Below are 20,189 nucleotides of genomic sequence, written 5' to 3' on the forward strand. Positions count from 1 at the left end.
TCACATCTTCATTAAGGTCATTTTTTGGTACTTATTAACAATTGGGGTAATAATCAAAATCATTATCATGACAGAAAATGAGAACGTTACTGCTTGATTTCATTTGTGGCTTCTTTTGGCCTTAGCCATGGAAGACCTGAGGCAGACACTACTGTTCACTTATTCAAAATCTGTTTATTTCCCTTAGCTTAACAGAATCTCAAATTTTCTTGGAACAGGAAATTTCCTAGGTGCTAGAGAATGAAAATTAGTCGAAGCCAATCATGAAAACCCATTTTCCTGGTTTTTGGTGGGAGAAGTGACGGGCCTAGGGACCCAGCATTGCTAATGGAATGCAGAAGTCTGCCAGGCAAGTTTCCAAAGAGGGTGCTGTGGTACCAGCCTCTTCCTTCTCTCTTGTGCCAAGAATGCAGATGTGATGGATAGAGCTTGAGAAGCCATCTTATCACCACAAGGAAAAGGCCAATAAAAGAAAAAAAAAAAAAAAAAAAAACAAAAACAAATGAAACCCATGCAGATCCCTCAGACCCAACATCATGGAGCCACTGTACCAGTGCCAGCAACCGCCCGCCTCAGGACTTCTGTGTCACATGAGAAGAAATCACCCTATGTATTTAAGCACTGTGATTAGGTTACCTGTTACTTGCAGCCAAAAGCATTCTACTTAAAACACGTCAAAAGAATGATTAATATCCTCCATTTAAAAATTAGCTGTTAAATCAGGACCCAGAAAGGCAGGAGATAAAACAACGTTCTTGCAATGGTACTGAGGGAATAAAGTGAGTATATGAGGACAAATTTGAATTACAGATGAAATCACTGAAATGGGTCAAACGCAAATGTCACGCACGTATCAGGGTTCAGCCAGATCAACCACTGCGCACTGGCAACGCCATCCTGGGTCACTCCTGCTCAAGGGCAGAATGTGTTTCCTTCTGTCTGTGACGAATAAGATGGAACCAAAATTAGAACAGTGACACCTCGAGGTCAAATGCCAGGAAGAATCTAAACTTTAACCACTGGCTCATTCTTATATTTGTCTCTCTTTTGTCTCCTTTCATAAGCTCTTCCTTTTATCAGAACATGCAAGTCCCTTTTCAATATGCTTCAGCAGGCTGGGGTTTTATGTCCTCTCCAGTGGGTGGACAGATGAGTTCCAGTTTACTTCTGAGAAAACACAGCTTCTACTATTTTTGGAGAGCCTATCTAAAGAGCAGAAAATTGCCCTGTAATAATACTTTTTGGACTGTGGTTGGGAAGTGGTCCTTATAATGGAGCAGTTAAGACCAAGGCATCTATTTTCTTTCCAGGGGGTAGAGAGGGAAGTATGTATAAAGTATTCTTAGATGAAAATGTCCACGCTGGTGTTCCTTTCTCTAGCCTAGTTATAGTGCTTGATTACCATTCCCCTACAGGGCTGTGGGTGGTTGCTCTGGGAAATAGAGAATACTCAGCCTGGATGTCCCCTCAGCACACACCTTGGGAGCACTTGAGGCCAAGTCCTCTGTGCTAGCTAACTCCCACTTGTTGAGATGGCCAGACTCACTTCATGATAATTTATCAGTGTGTGGTTAATCATTTCCTTCAGAGAGCAGGGGGAGAAGCTGATTCAAAACATTTGGACAAAGGGGTCATCTGAGGGCTTCTCTGACAAGTCTTTGTGACAATGGAGGTTTTGGGCACAGAGCAGGAACTCCAGCACTGCACCAGAGGCTGAGTGGCTTGGGAGGATGGTGCACTCCTCCTTAATGATAGGACATTTTCTTCTGTCTGGGAAAAATTACAGGTGGCCATCCTTGGAAGCAGGCACAACTCAGGGTCTCTTCAGTTCTCAGAGGCACAGAGAATTTAACTTGGACAATGTGTTCTGGTTTTTGTTTGGAGTTCTCCCTGCTGTCAATTCTTTTCATAGAAATCTTCCCCCTTTCTCCCTAGCTGCTTGGGTTCCTTTAAAGATTGAAAAAACTGTTCCAGGAAATTGTGAGTGATTCTCTCAAACCAGCCTTGGCTTTGGGGAAGAACTTCTAGGCCTGGGAGAGATTACGAGCACATGACCAGGATGGGTCTGCCAGGGACCATGTCTCAGACAGAAGCTCCCAGGCCAATTTGTCTGGATACGAGGCAGGTATGGGAAGGGGCCACTCGGTGGGGTGGGGGTGGGGTTGCCAACACACTCTTCCTCACCAGGCACCTCTTCAGGAGGGAAAGCCACAGCCCCCAATGCCCCCTCAGACAGAGAGGTTCCATCTAACTGTGGCACAGTCTGACTTGCTGAAAGAAGTCACCATCATACCTGCTCCTGCTTTAAACAAATTCTCTCTGCTCCTCACGGGATCTGTTCCTGTTCCTCTTCCCCATTTCAGAAAATGGCCTCACTGCCCTCCAGCCCTCATCACCCCAGAGTCTCTTCTCCCTCTTCTGTTCAGCCAGTTTTGCCAATATTTGTGCCTCAGTATTTTTAAAAATTCTCCAACTCTTAACCTGTCGTCTGCTCTACCCTGCACTAAAACAATCCAATCTGATTCGCTGCCAGCAAACATTCTACCTAAAATGTAAATCTGATCATTTTCCTTCTCGGCTTGAAATCCTTCTCAGGCCATAGGATCACGTCCAGAGAAGCTGTGGCATGACCGACAAAGCCTTCGAAGACTGGACGTTAGCAGCCTTACCCACCCCAAAAATCCCAGACACTCCATCAGCTGAGCTCTCCGCAGCTTCCCAAAACCCCACAGTGCCACGATTTCGCTGGAGCTAATCCTGCTGTCGAGCAGACAATGGAAAAGGGAAATCCTCCCTGTGGGCAAACCCTGGAGCATCTCATGGTACCACAGGCACAGCAGAGGTGACCTGGTTTCTACATCTCGGTGGAAATGGCTGAGGGCCTAGCTGCCTGAGGAGAAACCGCAAAGAAACAAAGTGACACAGAGGTTTGAGAAACAGCCACATTAACGGGTCCGAATGGAACCAGAGCCTGAAAATACTCACGTTCCACATGCAGGCTCTTCAGAGGCCTTCACAGCAAAAGAGAATATTCACACCAGCTGGCAGGAAGGGCTGTTCTGTGGATACCCAGCCATTCGCTTTCTCCAGACAGCCCGGTACTTGCTCAAGTGTGACTTACGGACACACTGGCCCTGGTGCCAGGGGAAAAGGCACCAAATGGACTTGAAAACACATACTCGTGCTCTCCACAGCCTGACTCCTGGCCCTGCTGGGCGTCCTGCTACCAACACAGTGACCCACGCCAACATCACACCTTTAGGCCCCAGCCATCTCCCTAGTGAAGGCTGATTCCACTGGGCCCCTTCTAGGAGAAGAGTGATTTCTCATCACCAGGATAGACACTGTGGACTGCCATGCCTCTGCCAGCCGCACCAGCCAAACATTTACCCAGTACTTTCTATCCCACACGACGCTGCTCCAAAACAACTGAGGCTGCAGAGAACTTACTTCTCTGCATATGAAGTGAAGCAAGGGTCTAGCTGCCAGAGGATTCTCAGCTCTTCCCAGGTGCCGTATCGGCTGAAGTGACAGGCCTTGCAGAACTGTACTGCACTCATGCCTGGTGAACACCCAAGATCACAGCACACAAGGCCCGGAGCTGAGGGATCGGGGACAGAGAGGACGTCTCCCACAACCATCTCCAATGACTTGCCCTCAAGAGTATTGCTTTTTGCCCATGTTTCCAGGCCCTGGGGATCTGGTGGTTTTAGCAACCGGGAAAGAACACTTCTGTGGGAGGGTGGCAGGAGGGTGGATGCTCAGGCTGCGCCAGGCCAATTTGGGCTGCTCAGGCTGCTAAGGAAACAGAGTCCTCATGGAAGTACCTTAGGATGCAGAGGAGGACAGTCTGGGGTGTCCCCACTGCGGAGCTCATTTGTGACTGGGTATGGGATGGCTGGATCTGTGCGCTGGGGACCTCCTTAAAAGTGTGTACACATGCACATGTGAGTATACACACACATGCACACACACTGGACAAAGGAAGGGGACAAGCCAGCAGGCCCCTGCCGGTGGGGAGGCTTCCTGACTCACCCTAATTTCCCCCTCTTTGAAAACTGTCTTCAATACACACAGGTAACCCAAGCAGCCAAGTCTGCCCTAGGCAACTCTGTCAATTCCCCAAGAATCTGAAAATTTGTGGAGCTCTGGGAACGAGGTCTCTGATCCTCGGTGCCTAGCACGGTGTCAGCAGAGCAGAGACGGGATTGCACTTGTCCAGTCAGTCAGATGTTCACAGCAAGGGTCTAGAGAAAAGTACCTCCTAGAGCCAAGCTGCTGGAAGCAAGTCTGGCTCTGGCCCTTCCCTGGATATGCAGCTCTTCCTTGCACTCCTTGAGAGGGTCCAACATTCTTCCAATAAATTTCTTTGACTTGTAAACTAGTTAATCTTATCTTAAACTAAAATATTCTCAGTACTTACAAAGGGCTCCTCTACTACCCTAAAAGGAACTGCACGCTCTAAAACCAGATCTCAGCCCCTTTAAAGTGCTGAGTAAGGCCTCTCAGAGGCAATCAGTTTATTCCCTCAGTTCTTGGGGTTCTCCAAGTCCGTGGTCAGCCATAATCTGCTTGTCAACACCTTTCTAACCAACCAAAGAGTATGTCCCAGGCCCCTTAGAGAAGCGACTTGGAGCTATGAATCCTCTCCCTAGAAAAAAAGCAACATACACACACCACTGTGTGGCATTTTAAGGGATGTGGGGAGTCTAGGCTGAGCTTCCATTAAGCAACACCTTACTCCCTGAGGGCTCCAACCACAGGGTCACTGACATTGATGCTGTCAGAGAAAAAGTGTGCCTTACTACAAATGGTGTAAGGAACTTATTTCATCAAGATGCATTCTTGGCAGCTGGAGCAGTCTCTTCCTTGGAAGCCCTACAGTAACAACCCTCTGACAACTGTGCCCTCACATGGGAAGGTCGCCTAATCCTCAGAGTCCTGAAAATCCAACTGATTTGGTTTTGGCACACAAGACAGTGCTCAGTGTGTGTGCTGATACTGCCAGGCACAGGGAGCGGTGGCTGACACCTGGAGGGGAGGAAGGACTGGCCACACTTCAGCTTCAGGCCCCAAAGCAGCATTTGTTAGATACAAATTTCCATTCCCCAGATGACTTCAAGGAACTTGGTATTTCAGAAGGGTCCCTGCCTTGGCAGCCCTGTAATCTCAGGTGGAGTGAAACCAAAGACCAGAAAGGAATCCTGCTTACGAAGGGCACATCCCTCCGTGGGCAATCACTGAATGAGAACGGCATCTGATGTGGGACTGCAGATAGGACCACATTACCTTTGTCAGCTGCTGCTCAGAGGAAAACCCCAAACCAAACACCGTGTTGGCTCTGCTGTCAGCCCACTGCCCAAACTTCTGTGATGTTTTGGTGAAGGTCATATTCGGTGTGATTGTGCTGTTGATGATCACCTGCAGAGAAACAACCCAAAGAGTGGAAATTTAAATGCTGGATGAGACAGTCATTCCTTAGAAAGTCTTCTGTTGGCAAAGCCAGTGCTTCAAGCCTGCATCCCTGCCCTGTTATATTTGGTCCTGAGTTCTCCTGGCACATCCCATGCTGAGTCAGATACACAACCATGAAAAGGGGCAACTTCAGAGACTTAACAGTCGGTCTAAAATAAGATCCTACGTGTTATCTGTGGGAGACAGTCTCTTCTAAGCAAAGAATAGTTTCCCAAACTGCTATTTATTTCCCCAAAGCTGCCATGCATCAGAGTGCCCTTAATGGCTAGCCATGTCCCACATTCTCAGAACTGCACTATGTTGCTTTATGAGTCACCTGGAGCCCCACTGTCCAACTCAAACAATTGAAAATCTCTATAAGCAACTGAGGGCTGCTGCTTCCCAACAGGAAGGAGCAGGTACAGTCCAATTAGGATAATTTGTAGAGGGTTAATTGACAAAGAAACCAATCATACAGGTGTGAGTGGGGTATAGGGAAACCGTAAAGATGGTGCAGCAGCCTGGTGCAAGCTGTCACCACGCCTTGGCCTAAAAGAATCAGAGGATGGGCTGGGCACGATGGCTAACGCCTGTAATCCCAGCACTTTGGGAGGCTGAGGTGGGTGGATCACAAGGTTAGGAGATTGAGACCATCCTGGCTAACACGGTGAAACCTCCTCTCTACTAAAAATAATTAGCCAGGCATGGTGGCAGGTGCCCAGCTACTCAGGAGGCTGAGGCAGGAAAATCTCTAGAACCCAGGCAGGGGATCCAAGATCATGCCACTGTCCTCCAGCCTGAGCAACAGAGCAAGACTCTGTCTCAAAAATAAATAAATAAATAATAATGAGAGGATGGGCTAGGCATGATGGCCTCACGCCTGTAATCCCAGCACTTTGGGAGGCTGAAGCAGGCAGATCATGAAGTCAAGAGATAGAGACTATCCTGGCCAACATGGTGAAACATGTCTCTACTAAAAATACAAAAATTAGCGTGCCTGTAGTCCCAGCTACTTGGGAGGCTGAGGCAGGAGAATCGCTTGAGTCCAGGAGGCGCAGGCTGAAGTGAGTCAAGATCGCACCACTGCACTCCAGCCTGGCGACAGAGCAAGATTCCATCTCAAAAAAAAAAAAAAAAAAAAAAGAATGAGGGAATAGAGAGGCTATACACCCTGGAAGCGGGAGGGATCATGTAGAGTAGGTGACCTTATGTTGGGGGACACAGCAGTCTGGTGACCTCACAGGAGCAAAGAATTGGGGGAGCCAACACCCTCGTCTCTCTCCCTCTGATCTCCACTTGCCATTGGCCAAACCCAACGGGCCTGGGAGCCCACTGATGTCTTCAAGTTAGCCTCTCAGGGACCAGAGCAGTGTTAGGAAGGGTAGAGGAAGAATCTGAGTCTGAGGTGGAAGGATAAAAAGATAATATCTAGCAATGGCACATTTATTCATTTAAATATTTATTGAACATTTACTATATACCAGACATTCTGCTAATTAAAGATACAAAGATGAATGAGTCAAGATTTCTGGTCTTCCAATTGCAAGTAGTCAGGAAGAGGGCAGAGACATCAAACAACTGATGAGGGTAATAAAAGATCAACAACAGGCTTACTCAGATAGAAATCCCTGGAAGCCCTAAGACTCTAAGAAACACATGGGAAAAATGCTCTTGAAAATAAAGGATTACTGGGTGTCTACATAAGGGCAGGTGGCAAAAACCACTGGCTGCTTCCTCACCGGATGATCTCAGCAGGGAACAAGAGCAATCTAAGTATTCTAAAGAGTGAACCTACCAGCAATTTTACTTAGGTTGTTTATTCTCAACGGTCAACTCACAACATTTTCCTTGTAACTAATAAAACGGGGAAGAGAAAAAAGTTTGAATGGCATAGGCCTTGCTTTCTATGGTAGGAACCTGAATCTAATCTACTATTTTGCTAAAGGACAGACCTTCCAGATACAGACCCTTGCTTTAACTAAAGGGACCTAGACAGTAAGTGACAGCTGACACTAGTAACAGAAGTATCATCGCTACTGCTATATCTACACTTATCTATCAGACTGTTGAGTTTGCTGATGAGGCACTGGCTCAAGAGAAAACCTTAGCTTTGCTGGTAAAATAATTTTTAGAATACTAACAGCAGCAATTACTACTTGTTGAACACTTATTGAGTGCCTGACTTAAAACTTATAACAAGCCTATGCATATGACTATTCCTTCATTTTACAGAAGTAACTAAGATTTGGGAAAGGTTTTTTTGTTTTGTTTTGGGACAGAGTCTTTCTCTGTCGCCCAGGCTGGAGTGCAATGCTGTGATCTCGGCTCACTGCACCCTCTGACTCGTGGGTTCAAGTGATTCTCCGGCCTCAGTCTCCTGAGTAGCTGGATGACAGGTGCCCGCCACCAAGCCCAGCTAATTTTTGTATTTTTAGTAGAGATGGGGTTTCACCATGTTGGCCAGGCTGGTCTTGAACTCCTGACCTCAGGTGATCCACCCACCTCGGCCTCCCAAAGTGCTGGGATTATAGGCATGAGCCACCACACCCAGTCGAGATTTGAGAAAGGTTAAACTAACTTGTTTAAGGTAACACACGAAAGTTGGACAGCAGCAGACTCTAGAGGTAAAAACCCAGCTGTCTGACTCTAAAACTTGTCCTACAATCGTCTATGTCATGTGGCTTCTCGTCTTCTACACGATGAAGAAAACCAATATTATTGCTCCTCTTCACCATCTATGAAGTACTGATGCCCACGTGCTACGGTCCAGGTAACTTTTCCTTTCCTACAATAACTCCTCCATAATGCCAATGTCCATGTGAGCTAGGACATTTTACCATATGTTTTCCATCTGGAAAACTGAATGCAACAGGAGAAGTCAAGAGATCTGCCTGCCGCCACTGGACACTGTCAAGGGATGGGGGTGGGGGAGCAGGGCATGGAAAATGCAGATCTAAACCACTGGCAAGTGTCAGGGAGGGATTCTGGCTCAGCCCCAAGCAGCGTGAATATGGTGGAACCAGGGCAGACCTAAGGAAGGTGCGTGGCTAGGAGCTGGATCAGGATGGGTCACATGACCCCAGAAAGCCAACCCTAGTCACCTCGTCACCTCTTAATTACCAGAATCCTGGGACAGCAAAGCAATGACTACATCCTTTCAGAAACTGGATTCATTTTAAATCTTGCCGCTACCTCACTGCAGACCTATGCCCCTAGGTCAGTAGCCACACCCTAAGTCCTCCCCTTGAAAGGCAGTGGAAAGAGGCTGGCCAGAGTATAGGCCATGGCTCTTAAGCTCACCCCAAACAGGCTGTCCCAGAGGCGGTCAGGCTGGAGTAACAATGGTGACACCCTCTGCTATTTCTTTAAAACTTAGTTTCTAAGCCACTTTTTCAGTCTTTAATCCCCATTTTTTTCAGATGGAGAAATTGAGGCTTAACATCATCAAGGGACCTGTTCAAGGTCATAAAACTAATAAGTGGCTAAAAAGAATATAATGTATATATTACTTACAAAGCAACAATGGACTCATTTAAAGAGCTAAATCTATTTACGATGGCTGGAGGTTCATTCCGCTTCTTAAATCTGTAGACTCAATCAGTTTTTAGAAAATGCTCAACCACTCTCTCCATGAATATTGCTTCCACTCTATTCTCTCTCCCTGCTTCTACTTCTGGGACTCTAATTACAGACATGCTAGACCTTTGAGTGTGTCCAACTTTTTTTTTTTTTTTTTTGAGATAATGTCTTGCCCTGTTGCCCAAGCTAGAATGAAGTGGCACAAACATGGCTCATTGCAGCCTCAACTTCCTGGGCTAAAGAGATACTCCCATCTCAGCCTCCCAAGTAGCTGGGATTACAGGTGTGCACCACCATGCCCGGCTAAGTTTTGCATGTTTTGTATAGATGGGGTTTCACCCATCTATACAAAATGCCCTAGCTGGTCTCAAACTCCTGGGCTCCAGCAATCCATCTGCCTCAGCCTGCCTCAGCCTTCTGGAGTGCTGGTATTACAGACACGAGCCACCATGCTGGCCATACCCAATATTTTTTATACTCATCAATTATTTTCCCTGATTCTTGGTTCTTTCTGATTTTATTTGGGTATTTCCTATTAATCTGCTTTCCAGGTCCCTAATCTTGGCCACTGATGTATCCAGTCTGCTGCGGTTAAATCTATCCATTGATACATATATATTTTTGATAGAGTCTCACTGTCACCCAGGCTGGAGCGCAGTGGCGCAATCTCGGCGCTGGGCTCATTATAACCTCCGCCTCCTGGGTTCAAGCGATTCCCCTGCCTCAGCCTCCAGAGTAGCTAGGATTATAGGCACACACCACTACGCCCAGCTAATTTTTGAATTTTTTTAGTAGAGTCGGGGTTTCACCATGTTGGCCAGGCTGCTACTGAACTCCTGACCTTATGATCCCATCTCGGCCTCCCAGAGTGCTGAGATTACAGGCGTGAGCCACCGCACCCAGCCTATCCATTGAATCAGACACTGATTTTTTCAGTTCTAGAATGTCCATTTGGTTCTTTCAAAAAAAAAAAAAAAAGTTGAAATCTTTGAGAATATTCTCCTTCCTTTATTTTGTCCATTTCCCCTGTTTCCTTGAATATATTAATCATAGTTTGCAGGCTCATGCCTGTAATCCCAGCATCTTGAGAGGCAAAGGCAGGTGGATTGCTTGAGCCTAGGAGTTTGAGACCAGCCCAGGCAACATGGCAAAATCCCATCTTGACTAATACAAAAATTAGCAGGGCATGGTGGCATGCACCTACAGTCCCAGCTACTCAGGGGGCAGAGGCAGGAGGATCACCTGGGCCTTGGGAGGTCAAGGCTGCAGTGACCTGTGATGGTGCCACTGTACTTCAGCCTGGGTGACAAGAGGGAGACCCATTCTCTAAAAAGAAAGAAAATAATCATAGTTGGCAATAGCATTATATCTTTTAAAAAATGTGCATACCTTAATTTTAAAATATTTTATTGCTAAAAAATGCTAAGGATCATCTGAACCCTCAGCAAAAGTTGTAATCTTTTTGCTGGTGGAGGGACTTGTATCAATGCTGATGGTTGCTGACTTATCAGGGTGGTGGTTGCTGAAGGGTGGAGTCATTTTGTCAATTTCTTAAAATAAGACAATATTTGCTGCATTGACTGACTTTTCCTTCACGAAAGGTATCTCTGTAGCATGCAATGCTGCTTGACAGCATTTCACCCTCAGTGGAACTTGTCAGAATTGGAGTCAATCCTCTCAAACCTTGCTGCTGCTGCTTTATGAGGCCATTCTTCTTTGCTCGTCCATAACAAGCAACTTTTAGCTATTTATTCTTTACTCATCCATAAAAAGCAACTTTTATTGTGAGACTACAGCAATTCAGTTACATCTTCAGGCTCCACTTGTAATTCTAGGTCTCAATTTTTTTTTTTTTTTTTTTTTTTTTTTGATTGAGTCTTGCTGTATCCCCCAGGCTGGAGCGCATTGGTGTGATCTCGGCTCACTGCAACCTCCACCTCCGAGGTTCAAACAATTCTCTGTCTGGGCCTTCCGAGTAAGCTGGGATTTCAGACACCTGCCACCTGCCCAGCTAATTTTTGTATTTTTAGTAGAGATGGGGTTTCACCATCTTGGTCAGGCTGGTCTTGAACTCCTGACCTCGTGATCCACCCGCTTTGGCCTCCCAAAATGTTGGGATTACAGGCATGAGCCACCACACCTGACCTTCTCTTGCTATTTCTACATCTGCAGTTACTTCCACCACTGAAGTCTTGAACTCCTCTAAGTCATTCACAAGGGTTGGAATCAACTTTTTCCAAATTTCTGTTAATATTCACATTTTGACCTCTTTCCATGAATCACAAATGTTCTCAATGGCATCTAGAATGGTAAATCTTTTCCAGAAGGTGTACTTTGCCCAGACCCATCAGAGAAATCATTATCTATGAAAGCTTAGGCATAAGAAATTTTTAAGGCAAAGTCTCTCTCTGTGGTCCAGGCTAGAGTGGAGTGGCCCGACCTCAGCTCACTGCAAGCAATTCTCATGCCTCAGCCTCCCTAAGTAGCTGGGATTAGAGGTGTGAGCCATCACTCCTGGCTAATTTTTGTATTTTTAGTAGAGACGGGGTTTCACCATGTTGGCCAGGCTGGTCTTAAACTCCTGCCCTCAAGTGATCCATCTGCCTTGGCCTCCCAAAGTGCTGGGATTACAGGCATTAGCCATTGCACTCAGATAAGAAATTATTTTATCATCATCAACTTGAAAGTCGAAATTACTCCTGGATCCGTGGATGGCAGAATAGACAGTGTGTTAGCAATGATGAAAACAAAACTAATGTCCTGGTACATCTCCACTAAAGCTCTTGAGTGACCAGGTACATTTTTATTTTGAATATTTTAAAAGGAAATATTTCATTCTGAGCAGTAGGTCTCAACAGTGGCCCTAAAATATTCAGTAGACCATGCTGTAAACAGAGATGTGCTGTCATTTAGGCTTTGTTGTTCCATTTATAGAGTGTGGGCAGGATAGATTTAGCATAATTTTTAAGGGCCCTAGGATTTTCGGAATGGCCAATGAGCATGAGCTTCAACTTAAAGTCACCACTTGTATTAGTCCCTAACAATTGTCAGTCTGTCCTTTGAAGCACTGAAGCCAGGCATTGATTTCTCCTCTTTAGCTAAGAAAGTTCTAGAGGACATCTTCTTTCAACAGAAGACTTTTGTCAAATTAAAAATCTGTTGTGGAGTGTAGCCACCTTCAAATAATGATCACTGCTAGATCTTTTGGATAGGATAACTTGCTGCAGTTTTGTGTTCTGTTTTTTTTGATACAGGGTCTCACTCTGTCACCCAGGCTGGAGTGCAGTGGTGTAATATCGGCTCACTGCAACCTCTACCTCCCGGATTCAAGCGATTCTCATGCCTTGGCCTCCTTAGTAGCTGGGATTACAGGAGTCTGTCACCATGCCTGGCTAACTTTTCTATTTTTAGCAGAGACAGGGATTCTCCATGTTGGCCAGGTTGGTCTTGAATTCCTGGCCTCAAATGACCTGCCCACCTGAGCCTCCTAAAGTGCTGGAATTACAGGTGTGAGTCACGATGCCCAGCCAACTTGCTGCAGTTTCTACATCAGCACTTGCTGCTTCACCTCTCTCACTGAATTAAAGAGAGTCTAGGGCCTTGCTCTAGATTATGTTTTGGCTTAATGGAACGGGGTGGCTGGTTTGATCTTCTCTGCAGACCACTAAAAGTAAACTTTCTCCAAATCAGCAATAAGGCTGTTTCGCTTTGTCATTCATGTGTTCAATGGAGTAGCACTTTTACATTCCTTCAAAAACTTTTCCTGTGCATTCACAACTTGGCTAACTGTTTGGAGCAAGAGGCCTAGCTTTAAGCCTGCCGTGGCTTTTGACATGCCTTCCTCACGAGGCTTAATAGTTTCTAGCTTTTGATTTAAAGAGAGGGATGTGAGACTCCCCCTTCACTTAAACATGTAGATGCCACTGTAGGTTATTAATTGGCCTAATTTTAATACTGCTGTGTCTCAGTGAATAGGGAGGCCCAAGGAGAGGAAGAGAGATGGCAGGCAGTGGAGCAGTCCGACCACATGCCACATTTACTGAATGCATGTGTTGTCTTACAAGGACAGGTTCACGGCACCCCAAAACAATGACAACAGTCACATCAAAGATCACTGATCACAGATCACCACCACAGATACAATAATGAAAAGTGTGAAATATTCCAAGAATAACCAACATGGGACATGGAGACATGAAGTGAGCACGTGCTATTGGAAAAGTGGTGCTGACAGACTTGCTTGGCACAGGGTTGCCACATCTTCCATTTTTGTTAAAAACACATTATCTGCAAAGCACAATCAACTGAGATATGCCTGTACTCACTCTAAGGAAGAATTCCAGACCTCTAACCAACCGTCCATCTCCTTCCTCTCTGCTTCTATATCGTATGTGTGTTGGGGGGGGAGGTGCAAATCCTGAGAATCAGACCACAGCCCACAATTTATGCCACCAAAGCCCTGCTACCTCTCTCTCTCCAGGCTTCCAAGAGAAGGGTCCCTTCGCCTGCCCAGAACCACGTTCTCTCAGTGCCCGAGGTTCCATCTCCTTATCCCCACCTCCAGGGCATTCCTTCCACCCACACAACCGCACTGTGAACTCGGTACCACAGATCCAGAGCAAACAAAAGTCTGTTCACTCTTGGGACACAAGATGCGGGTCTTGCAGGAACTCATCAGAATTTTGCAGTGGGAATTCCATCCTCCTCCTCATTCCCTACTGAGATGCCTGCTCTGCTGGGTGATGACTTTGATCCTGGTTCAGCAAGGCTAGCTCTCACTCACCAGCATCAAGGTGTCAGGGAATTTAGCAAACACAACCCACAGGATCCCACTGGACTGGCCATGAGGGAGGAAAATGAACGCCTTTGATGTGCTGCTCTTGCCATTCCTCAGGCTGCCTCCCCGCAGGCTTTGCAGTGCCCTAGCTGGCTCCTCTCCACTTACCAAAGGCTCTGGGACTTCCCAGATCCAGAAGGAAAGAAGAGGCAGGGAGGCTGGGCACAGTGGCTCAGTCCTGTAATCCAAGCACTTTGGGAGGCTGAGGTGGGAGGATCACTTGAGGCCAGGAGTTTGAGACCAGCCTGGCCAACATGGCGAAATGCCATCTGTACTAGAAATACAAAAAAATTAGCCAGATATGGTGGTGTGTGCCTGAAATTCTAGCTACTCAGAAGGCTGAGGCAGGAGAATCACTTGAACCTGGGAGGTAGAGGTTGCATTGAGCTGAGATCACTCCACCTGCACTCCAGCCTGGGCGACAGAGAGAGACCCCATCTCAAAACAAAAAAAGAAAGAAAAGAAAAAGAGAAGACGGGAAGGAAAGCCACCATTTACTTCTATACCATCCTTCTCCATTGCCCTGACGCACCAGAGGTGCTTGTTCTGAACAACCTCAAGGCCACAACCGTAGGCCCATCTCTACAGTCAATGAGAAAACTGGCTGGCTGCCCTCCCAGGAAGTCCAGCACACCCGCCTTCACAAAAGCAACAAGAGGGATCGCCTTACGTACAGTCATCCCCAGTCTTCCTCCTTCACCCCCCAGCAACACGGGAACTCCATGCTGTGCTCCGCTTGGCTCAGCCCTCCACGACCACGTCTTCCCCCAAAGTTGGGCAGACTGAAGCTTCTAAGGATAGGCTCTTTCGGTGCATGGTCCTCTTGGGCCCCACACCATTTCTGACTAACTGCTCTTGCACCTGGAATCCACTTAATGCCTTTGTTTCTCTTTCAGGCTCTGACTCATTTCTGATTTTCACCTTCCTCAGGAGTGAATGAAGGAGTAAAGGAAAGTGTGCATGCATGAAAAGACCTTTTGTCCACTCTGGTGTGCAGAGGTGAGCACACAGCGCAGTTAGGTGGGTGCCAGGGAGGCTTCTGGGGTTGCAAATGAGGAGACCTGGAGACCTACGGGGCTGAAGGAGGCTTAGTTCCGGGTGGGTGAATAGACCCTTCTCTTGTGAGACCAGAGAATGAAGTAGGGTGGGCCTGACAGACGTAAATGATATGCTCAATGTCATGGTCATGGGGGACCTGCATTACCATGACATATGCACCAGATTCAAAATGTCACATGATGCCAAGTGTGTAGGCAAGTGTGTAGGGCAATGGGAGCCCCATAGATTAGTAAAACCACCTCAAAAACCAACTGTAGCTTACTCCAGTAAAACTGAAAATACACATTCTCACCAGCCAACAATTCCATCCCTCAGTTATACCTGCGAGAAACATTTGCACAGGTATATGGAAACATGGACAAGAATGTTAGCCTGATAGGACAGCATCTAACTAGGGCAAGGCCCAGAGCCTGTAACTGGGAGTTAAAAAAACAAAAACAAAAACAAGAATGTCCACAGTAGCACTGTTGGTAAAAACAATGTCCGCTACCAGCAGAATGGATAAACACACTGGAGTATTTCCATACAATGAAATACTAATCCGGCAGGAAAATTAACCAAGGCTAACCAAATGATCAGCATGGATGAATCACAAAAATTTAACATTAAGTGTTTAAAAAAAAAAAAGGGGGGGGAGGAGTTATAAAAACACATGTGAGTCTCTAGCATGATTCTATTTATATAAAGGTCAAAAACAGGTAAAACTGAATAATAAGATTATTTAGGGCAGGGGTCAGCAAACTATAACCCTCAGGTCAAATCTAGCCTATGGCCTGTTTTTGTAAATAAAGTTTTATTGGAAGACAGCCATGCTTATTCATTTACATATTGGTCTATGGCTGTTTTCAGGCTACAAAAAGAGTCAAATATCTGCAGCAGAGACTGAACAACCTGAATAAAACACTTTGGGCAGGGCGCGGTGGCTCATGCCGGTAATCTCTGCACTTTGGAAGGCCAAAGTAGGCAGATCATGAGGTCAGGAGTTTGAGACCAGCCTGGCCAACATAGTGAAACCCCATCTCTACTCAAAGTACAAAAAAAAAAAAAAAAAATAGCTGGGCATAGTGGTGGGCTCCTGTAATCCCAGCTACTTGGGAGGCTGAGGCAAGGAGAATAGCTTGCACCTGGAAGGCGGAGGTTGCAGTGAGCTGAGATCACAGCCCCAGTGACACTGTGAGACTCCATCTAAAAAAAAAAAAAACTTTAAAAAATTACTCTCAGGCCCTTAGAGAAAAACTTTGCAATCTCTGGTTTAGCAATATGTACACATGTGGGAAAACTATACAGAAAAGCAAGGAGATGCTTAATACAGATTGCCAAAGAGTGGTGATCTCTTGAGGCATCTAATTAGGGAAAGGCCCATTGAAGGACTTAAGTATTAATGAAAGATGTACTTCCACTGGGTGGTGGGTACAATATGGGTTTGCTTTATTATTAGACACTGAATGGCGCCTATTAATATAAACGGTTAAAAATAAAGTCCACAAACCCGAAACAAAGTTGTGAGGGAGGCTAATCTTCAGAGTGGGTAGAGGCTTGTGAAAACAGTAGGCAGTACCCTTCCTGCCCATGGAGACACTAGAAAATTGTGTTAGGGACCAAAGAGGTGGCTGGACCTGTGGGCTCTGGCGTCAGAGGAGAGGCGAAACTTGAGTAAACTGAGGGATGAGAAGTGAAGTGGTCACGGGTGGAAATTGTCATCTGGTGGGAGAAAAGAAGAGGCCCAGGGCAGAAGGCTGACTTAAGGAAGCAATCAAGAAAAAGCGGGTGAAGGAGTTGGCAGTACACCTGCCACAGGTGGCCAGGAACCAAGGAGGCGTGAAGCCCTGCGTGCCAAGAGTGAGTGTGTAAAGGATGAGGGCACTGCTGAGTGTACAATGTGGCAGAATGACTCAGCAGAATGAGAACTGTTCCTACCTGGGGAGAGGGGAGAATCAATCTAGGGAAAGAAACCAAAGCCCAGAAGGGAGAAGGGGCTGCGCTAAAGCACCCCAGGTATAAGCTTCACATGGGCTCCCATCTCCGTACACCTTCCTCTCATGTGAGTCACCTCTGAAACTTTCACAGAGAAAGAAGCTACCCTAGTAAAAGACCCAGTCCTGCAGATCAGTAGAACCAAGTTTTCAAAAAATGCACAAAACACACGTAATCAAGAGCTACTTGGAAGAAGCAAAATGCTAACTCCTCCCATCTGTAGTCTGACCTATTCTGGACTTCAGAGGAAGCTGCTCATGAAATGGGCAGGGGTAGACAGGCCCATTGGATTCCCTTCATGGAAAGTTTTTCCCAAATCCAGGGAGATGGAGTTGGACAAACCTGGGAATTTTCCGCAAGAGGCTGGGACTGAGTTACAGCAATAAAAAGATGTCGCCTGCTTCAAGAGTCGTTATTAACAGGTGTTAATAACTTCGCTGTCTGTTAATCACTACCATGCAAGATGTAGTTACTAACAGTAGTTATTAACAGACAGCGAAGTTAAGAAACATTCGCTGAAAGCCTACTATGTGCTCAGCACCTTCCATATGCTTTCTCCCTTAACAGAAGGTGCTCCACATTTATTCAAAGGAGAAAATTCTAATGATGGGTGGAAAAGCAGAGCCTGAATGTGTTCCTGAAAGTAATTTTACATTCGCAAAAGAAAATACACAAGTCAGAATTTTGGAGGCTGAATCCTCTGAACCATCACGATCAGGCAGCACTCACGACACAGCAGGTGCCACTAAATATCTGTAGAATGCATGACCTCTAAGGTCTCTTCCAGTACAGGTTTCCGTGATCCTATAAATAACTGAGAACCAAGGGCAGCAGAGTCATCCAAAGCTCCCAGGAGAAGCACCTGCTTCAGGCAAGTCTTGTCCACAGGCAGGCAGTTTCTCATAAGGATGGCAGTGATTAACTCAGTCTGGAAAGAGTGCCAACAGCACAATGAAATCAAGTGCTGTGATGGCTCAATTAACCAATGCTCTGAAAATGGTTTCTTTATAATGGAGTTGGCCGTTCTGCCTAAAAACTCACCATAAATCACATACCCATTGGCATGTGCCATGTGGCTCATAGCAGTACTCTCAGGAGCTGGGAGTGGGGAGATGTCCTCATGTGGCTCCCATCTGTCCAGTGTCTATAAACAGGGACAATCCAAGGTTTGGGTCCTTGGGCCCCTCTTGGCGGTGACCCTGTCCCTGCCTGCTATTCCTCCTGTGGACACAGTATACCTGCCACAGGCCTGGAGAGAAGGTAGCCAGGCCTTACCTCATCATCTAATCACTCCCCCACCCACTTCTATGGCGTTGCCTACCCTGGCTTGGTGCTGGGACTCCAGGCATAGTTCCCATCCTCGAAGAGCTCACAGGCTCCTGGCAGCCCCAGCACTGACATGGAGCCACATAATCCCCTAGAGCTGGGACAATGCTGAGGCAACATACTGCAGTTTTCCCACTCACTCATGTCTTTGGGCAACAGCTGGACTGACACATGAAATACTGTCCCAGGGAAGAAGAAAACGCCTTCGTGTTTTAAGAATAAAGAACAAATCTGAGTACAGACCTTCCTATGATGAGTAGCACCAATTGCTCCCGAAGGGAGGGGAGGCCGTCCATGCATCCCTCTCCAAGTCAAGTGTGACACACGCTTGGACAGGGCAGAAAAGCTGGCTGTGCCTGGCACGGAATGACAGCTGCTAAAGCTGCGGGCCACAGCTTTCCTTCCGGGGAGCCTGTGCTCTTCAGCTGCCCACAGTTTACACAGAAGCTGAGTATGATGTGGCCTTTGCTCAAAATGACCTCCGAGTCCCTTCTACACCAGCCACTTCCTACTGAAACATGTCTACTCCTTCACCGGGGAGGGGTAGAGGAGGCTTCCCCTTTCCAGCCTACAACAACTTCAGGCTTTGAGAGGGACAGATGGCCCAGAAGTACCATGCAGAAGCTCAAAGTAATAAACCTGATGTGACCCAGCTGAAAGAGAGGCAGGACTCAAGTGCTAGGCCTGCCCAGTGTCACAGAAGTGCAGCCCATGAGCTAAGACACAGCCCCAAAGGCTAAACGCATCTGACCACCTGTCATCTCGGTTCAGATCAACATTTGACATCAAAGGCCTAAAACAAAGTGGGGTTGACCCAGTGTGGTAGAACACAACAAGGGGAATGCCAGGAAGTGTCCATACTCACCCAGCCCAGGTGCATCCATGCCTAAGTGGCCTGCCTGAGGCTCCACAGCATGCATGAGACCTGGGGTGTGTGCTGGGCAGGGAGCAGGGCTCCAGGCCTGAATAGATCCTCAGGAATAAGAACAGAGGTGGAGCCAAGCTGATTGAACAGAGATGGGGGTAAGGGTGGGCAAGGGCAACAGACAGGAGCCCATAAGGGGAAGGCACTGGCATCAGCACAGATGCCCAGCAGTCGGCTTGGCACACTGCACGTGATTCCAGTCTGCAGACAGCAGGCGATCCATCTAGAGTATTCAGGCAGGATCAAGACTGGGCTCAGGGAGATGAGGACCTTAGTAATGGGTGGGGAAGGGCACACTGTGGGGGACCAGGCAGCGGCAACAGCTGCTACCACTCTAGGGTCCTCTCTCCATGCCCATCTGTCTTGTGGAGCAGCTGAAGGCACAGGGTCTGATTTAGACCTGGGCTGCTGGGTTTACAGGTTGCTGCCTGCTGTGCCAAGAGAGGGCCCAGCAGGGCTCAGTTTGCATTGGGACCACTTTCCAGTGCAGTGTGGTCAGGTTCTCCAGACACACATGCCCTATCTCCAGTCCCTGAGTGTCAGCGATAATAATTAAACAACTGAGGTCCATCCCTACTCCCCACTTCCTGGAGCCTTCTGTTCCCTCATGGGATGCTTCCTTTGCAGAATGAGGCTGTCACAGATCTCTGGTGCCACAGCACTAAAGCTGGAATAGCAGGTGGTAGCAGGGCGTGGTGGCTCACACCAGTAATCCCAGCACTTTGGGAGGCCAAGGCGAGCAGATTACTTGAGGCCAGGAGTTTGAGACCAGCCTGGCCGACATGGCAAAACCTGTTTCTACTAAAAATACAAAAATTATCCAGGCATGGTGGTGGGCACCTGTAATCCCATCTACTTGGGAGACTGAGGTGGGAGAATTGCTTGATCCCAGGAGGTGACAGTTGCAATGAACTGAAATCATGCCACTGCATTCCAGCCTGGGCAACAGAGTGAGACCCTATCTCAAAAAAAAAAAAAAAAAAAAGAAAGAAAAAAGAAAAAAAACAAACAAAACAAAAAACCAGGTAGCTGGGC

At 46.9% G+C, this 20,189-nt stretch overlaps 1 protein-coding gene across 4 annotated transcripts in view; it reads right to left on the reverse strand.

The window, feature by feature from the left end:
• HOMER2 (homer scaffold protein 2) overlaps positions 1–20,189 on the reverse strand; it is a 99,596-nt gene that overhangs the window by 21,934 nt on the left and 57,473 nt on the right. For all 4 annotated transcript variants that reach the window (XM_032264837.1, XM_032264839.1, XM_032264836.1 and 1 more), the window contains exon 3: positions 5,290–5,421. In XM_032264837.1, coding sequence (XP_032120728.1) covers positions 5,290–5,421 — 132 coding nt within the window. The remainder of the gene's footprint in view (positions 1–5,289; positions 5,422–20,189) is intronic.

This window comes from Sapajus apella, unplaced genomic scaffold, assembly GCF_009761245.1.
Source record: "Sapajus apella isolate SASKATOON/1434 unplaced genomic scaffold, GSC_monkey_1.0 scaffold147, whole genome shotgun sequence".
Lineage (NCBI taxonomy): Eukaryota > Metazoa > Chordata > Mammalia > Primates > Cebidae > Sapajus > Sapajus apella.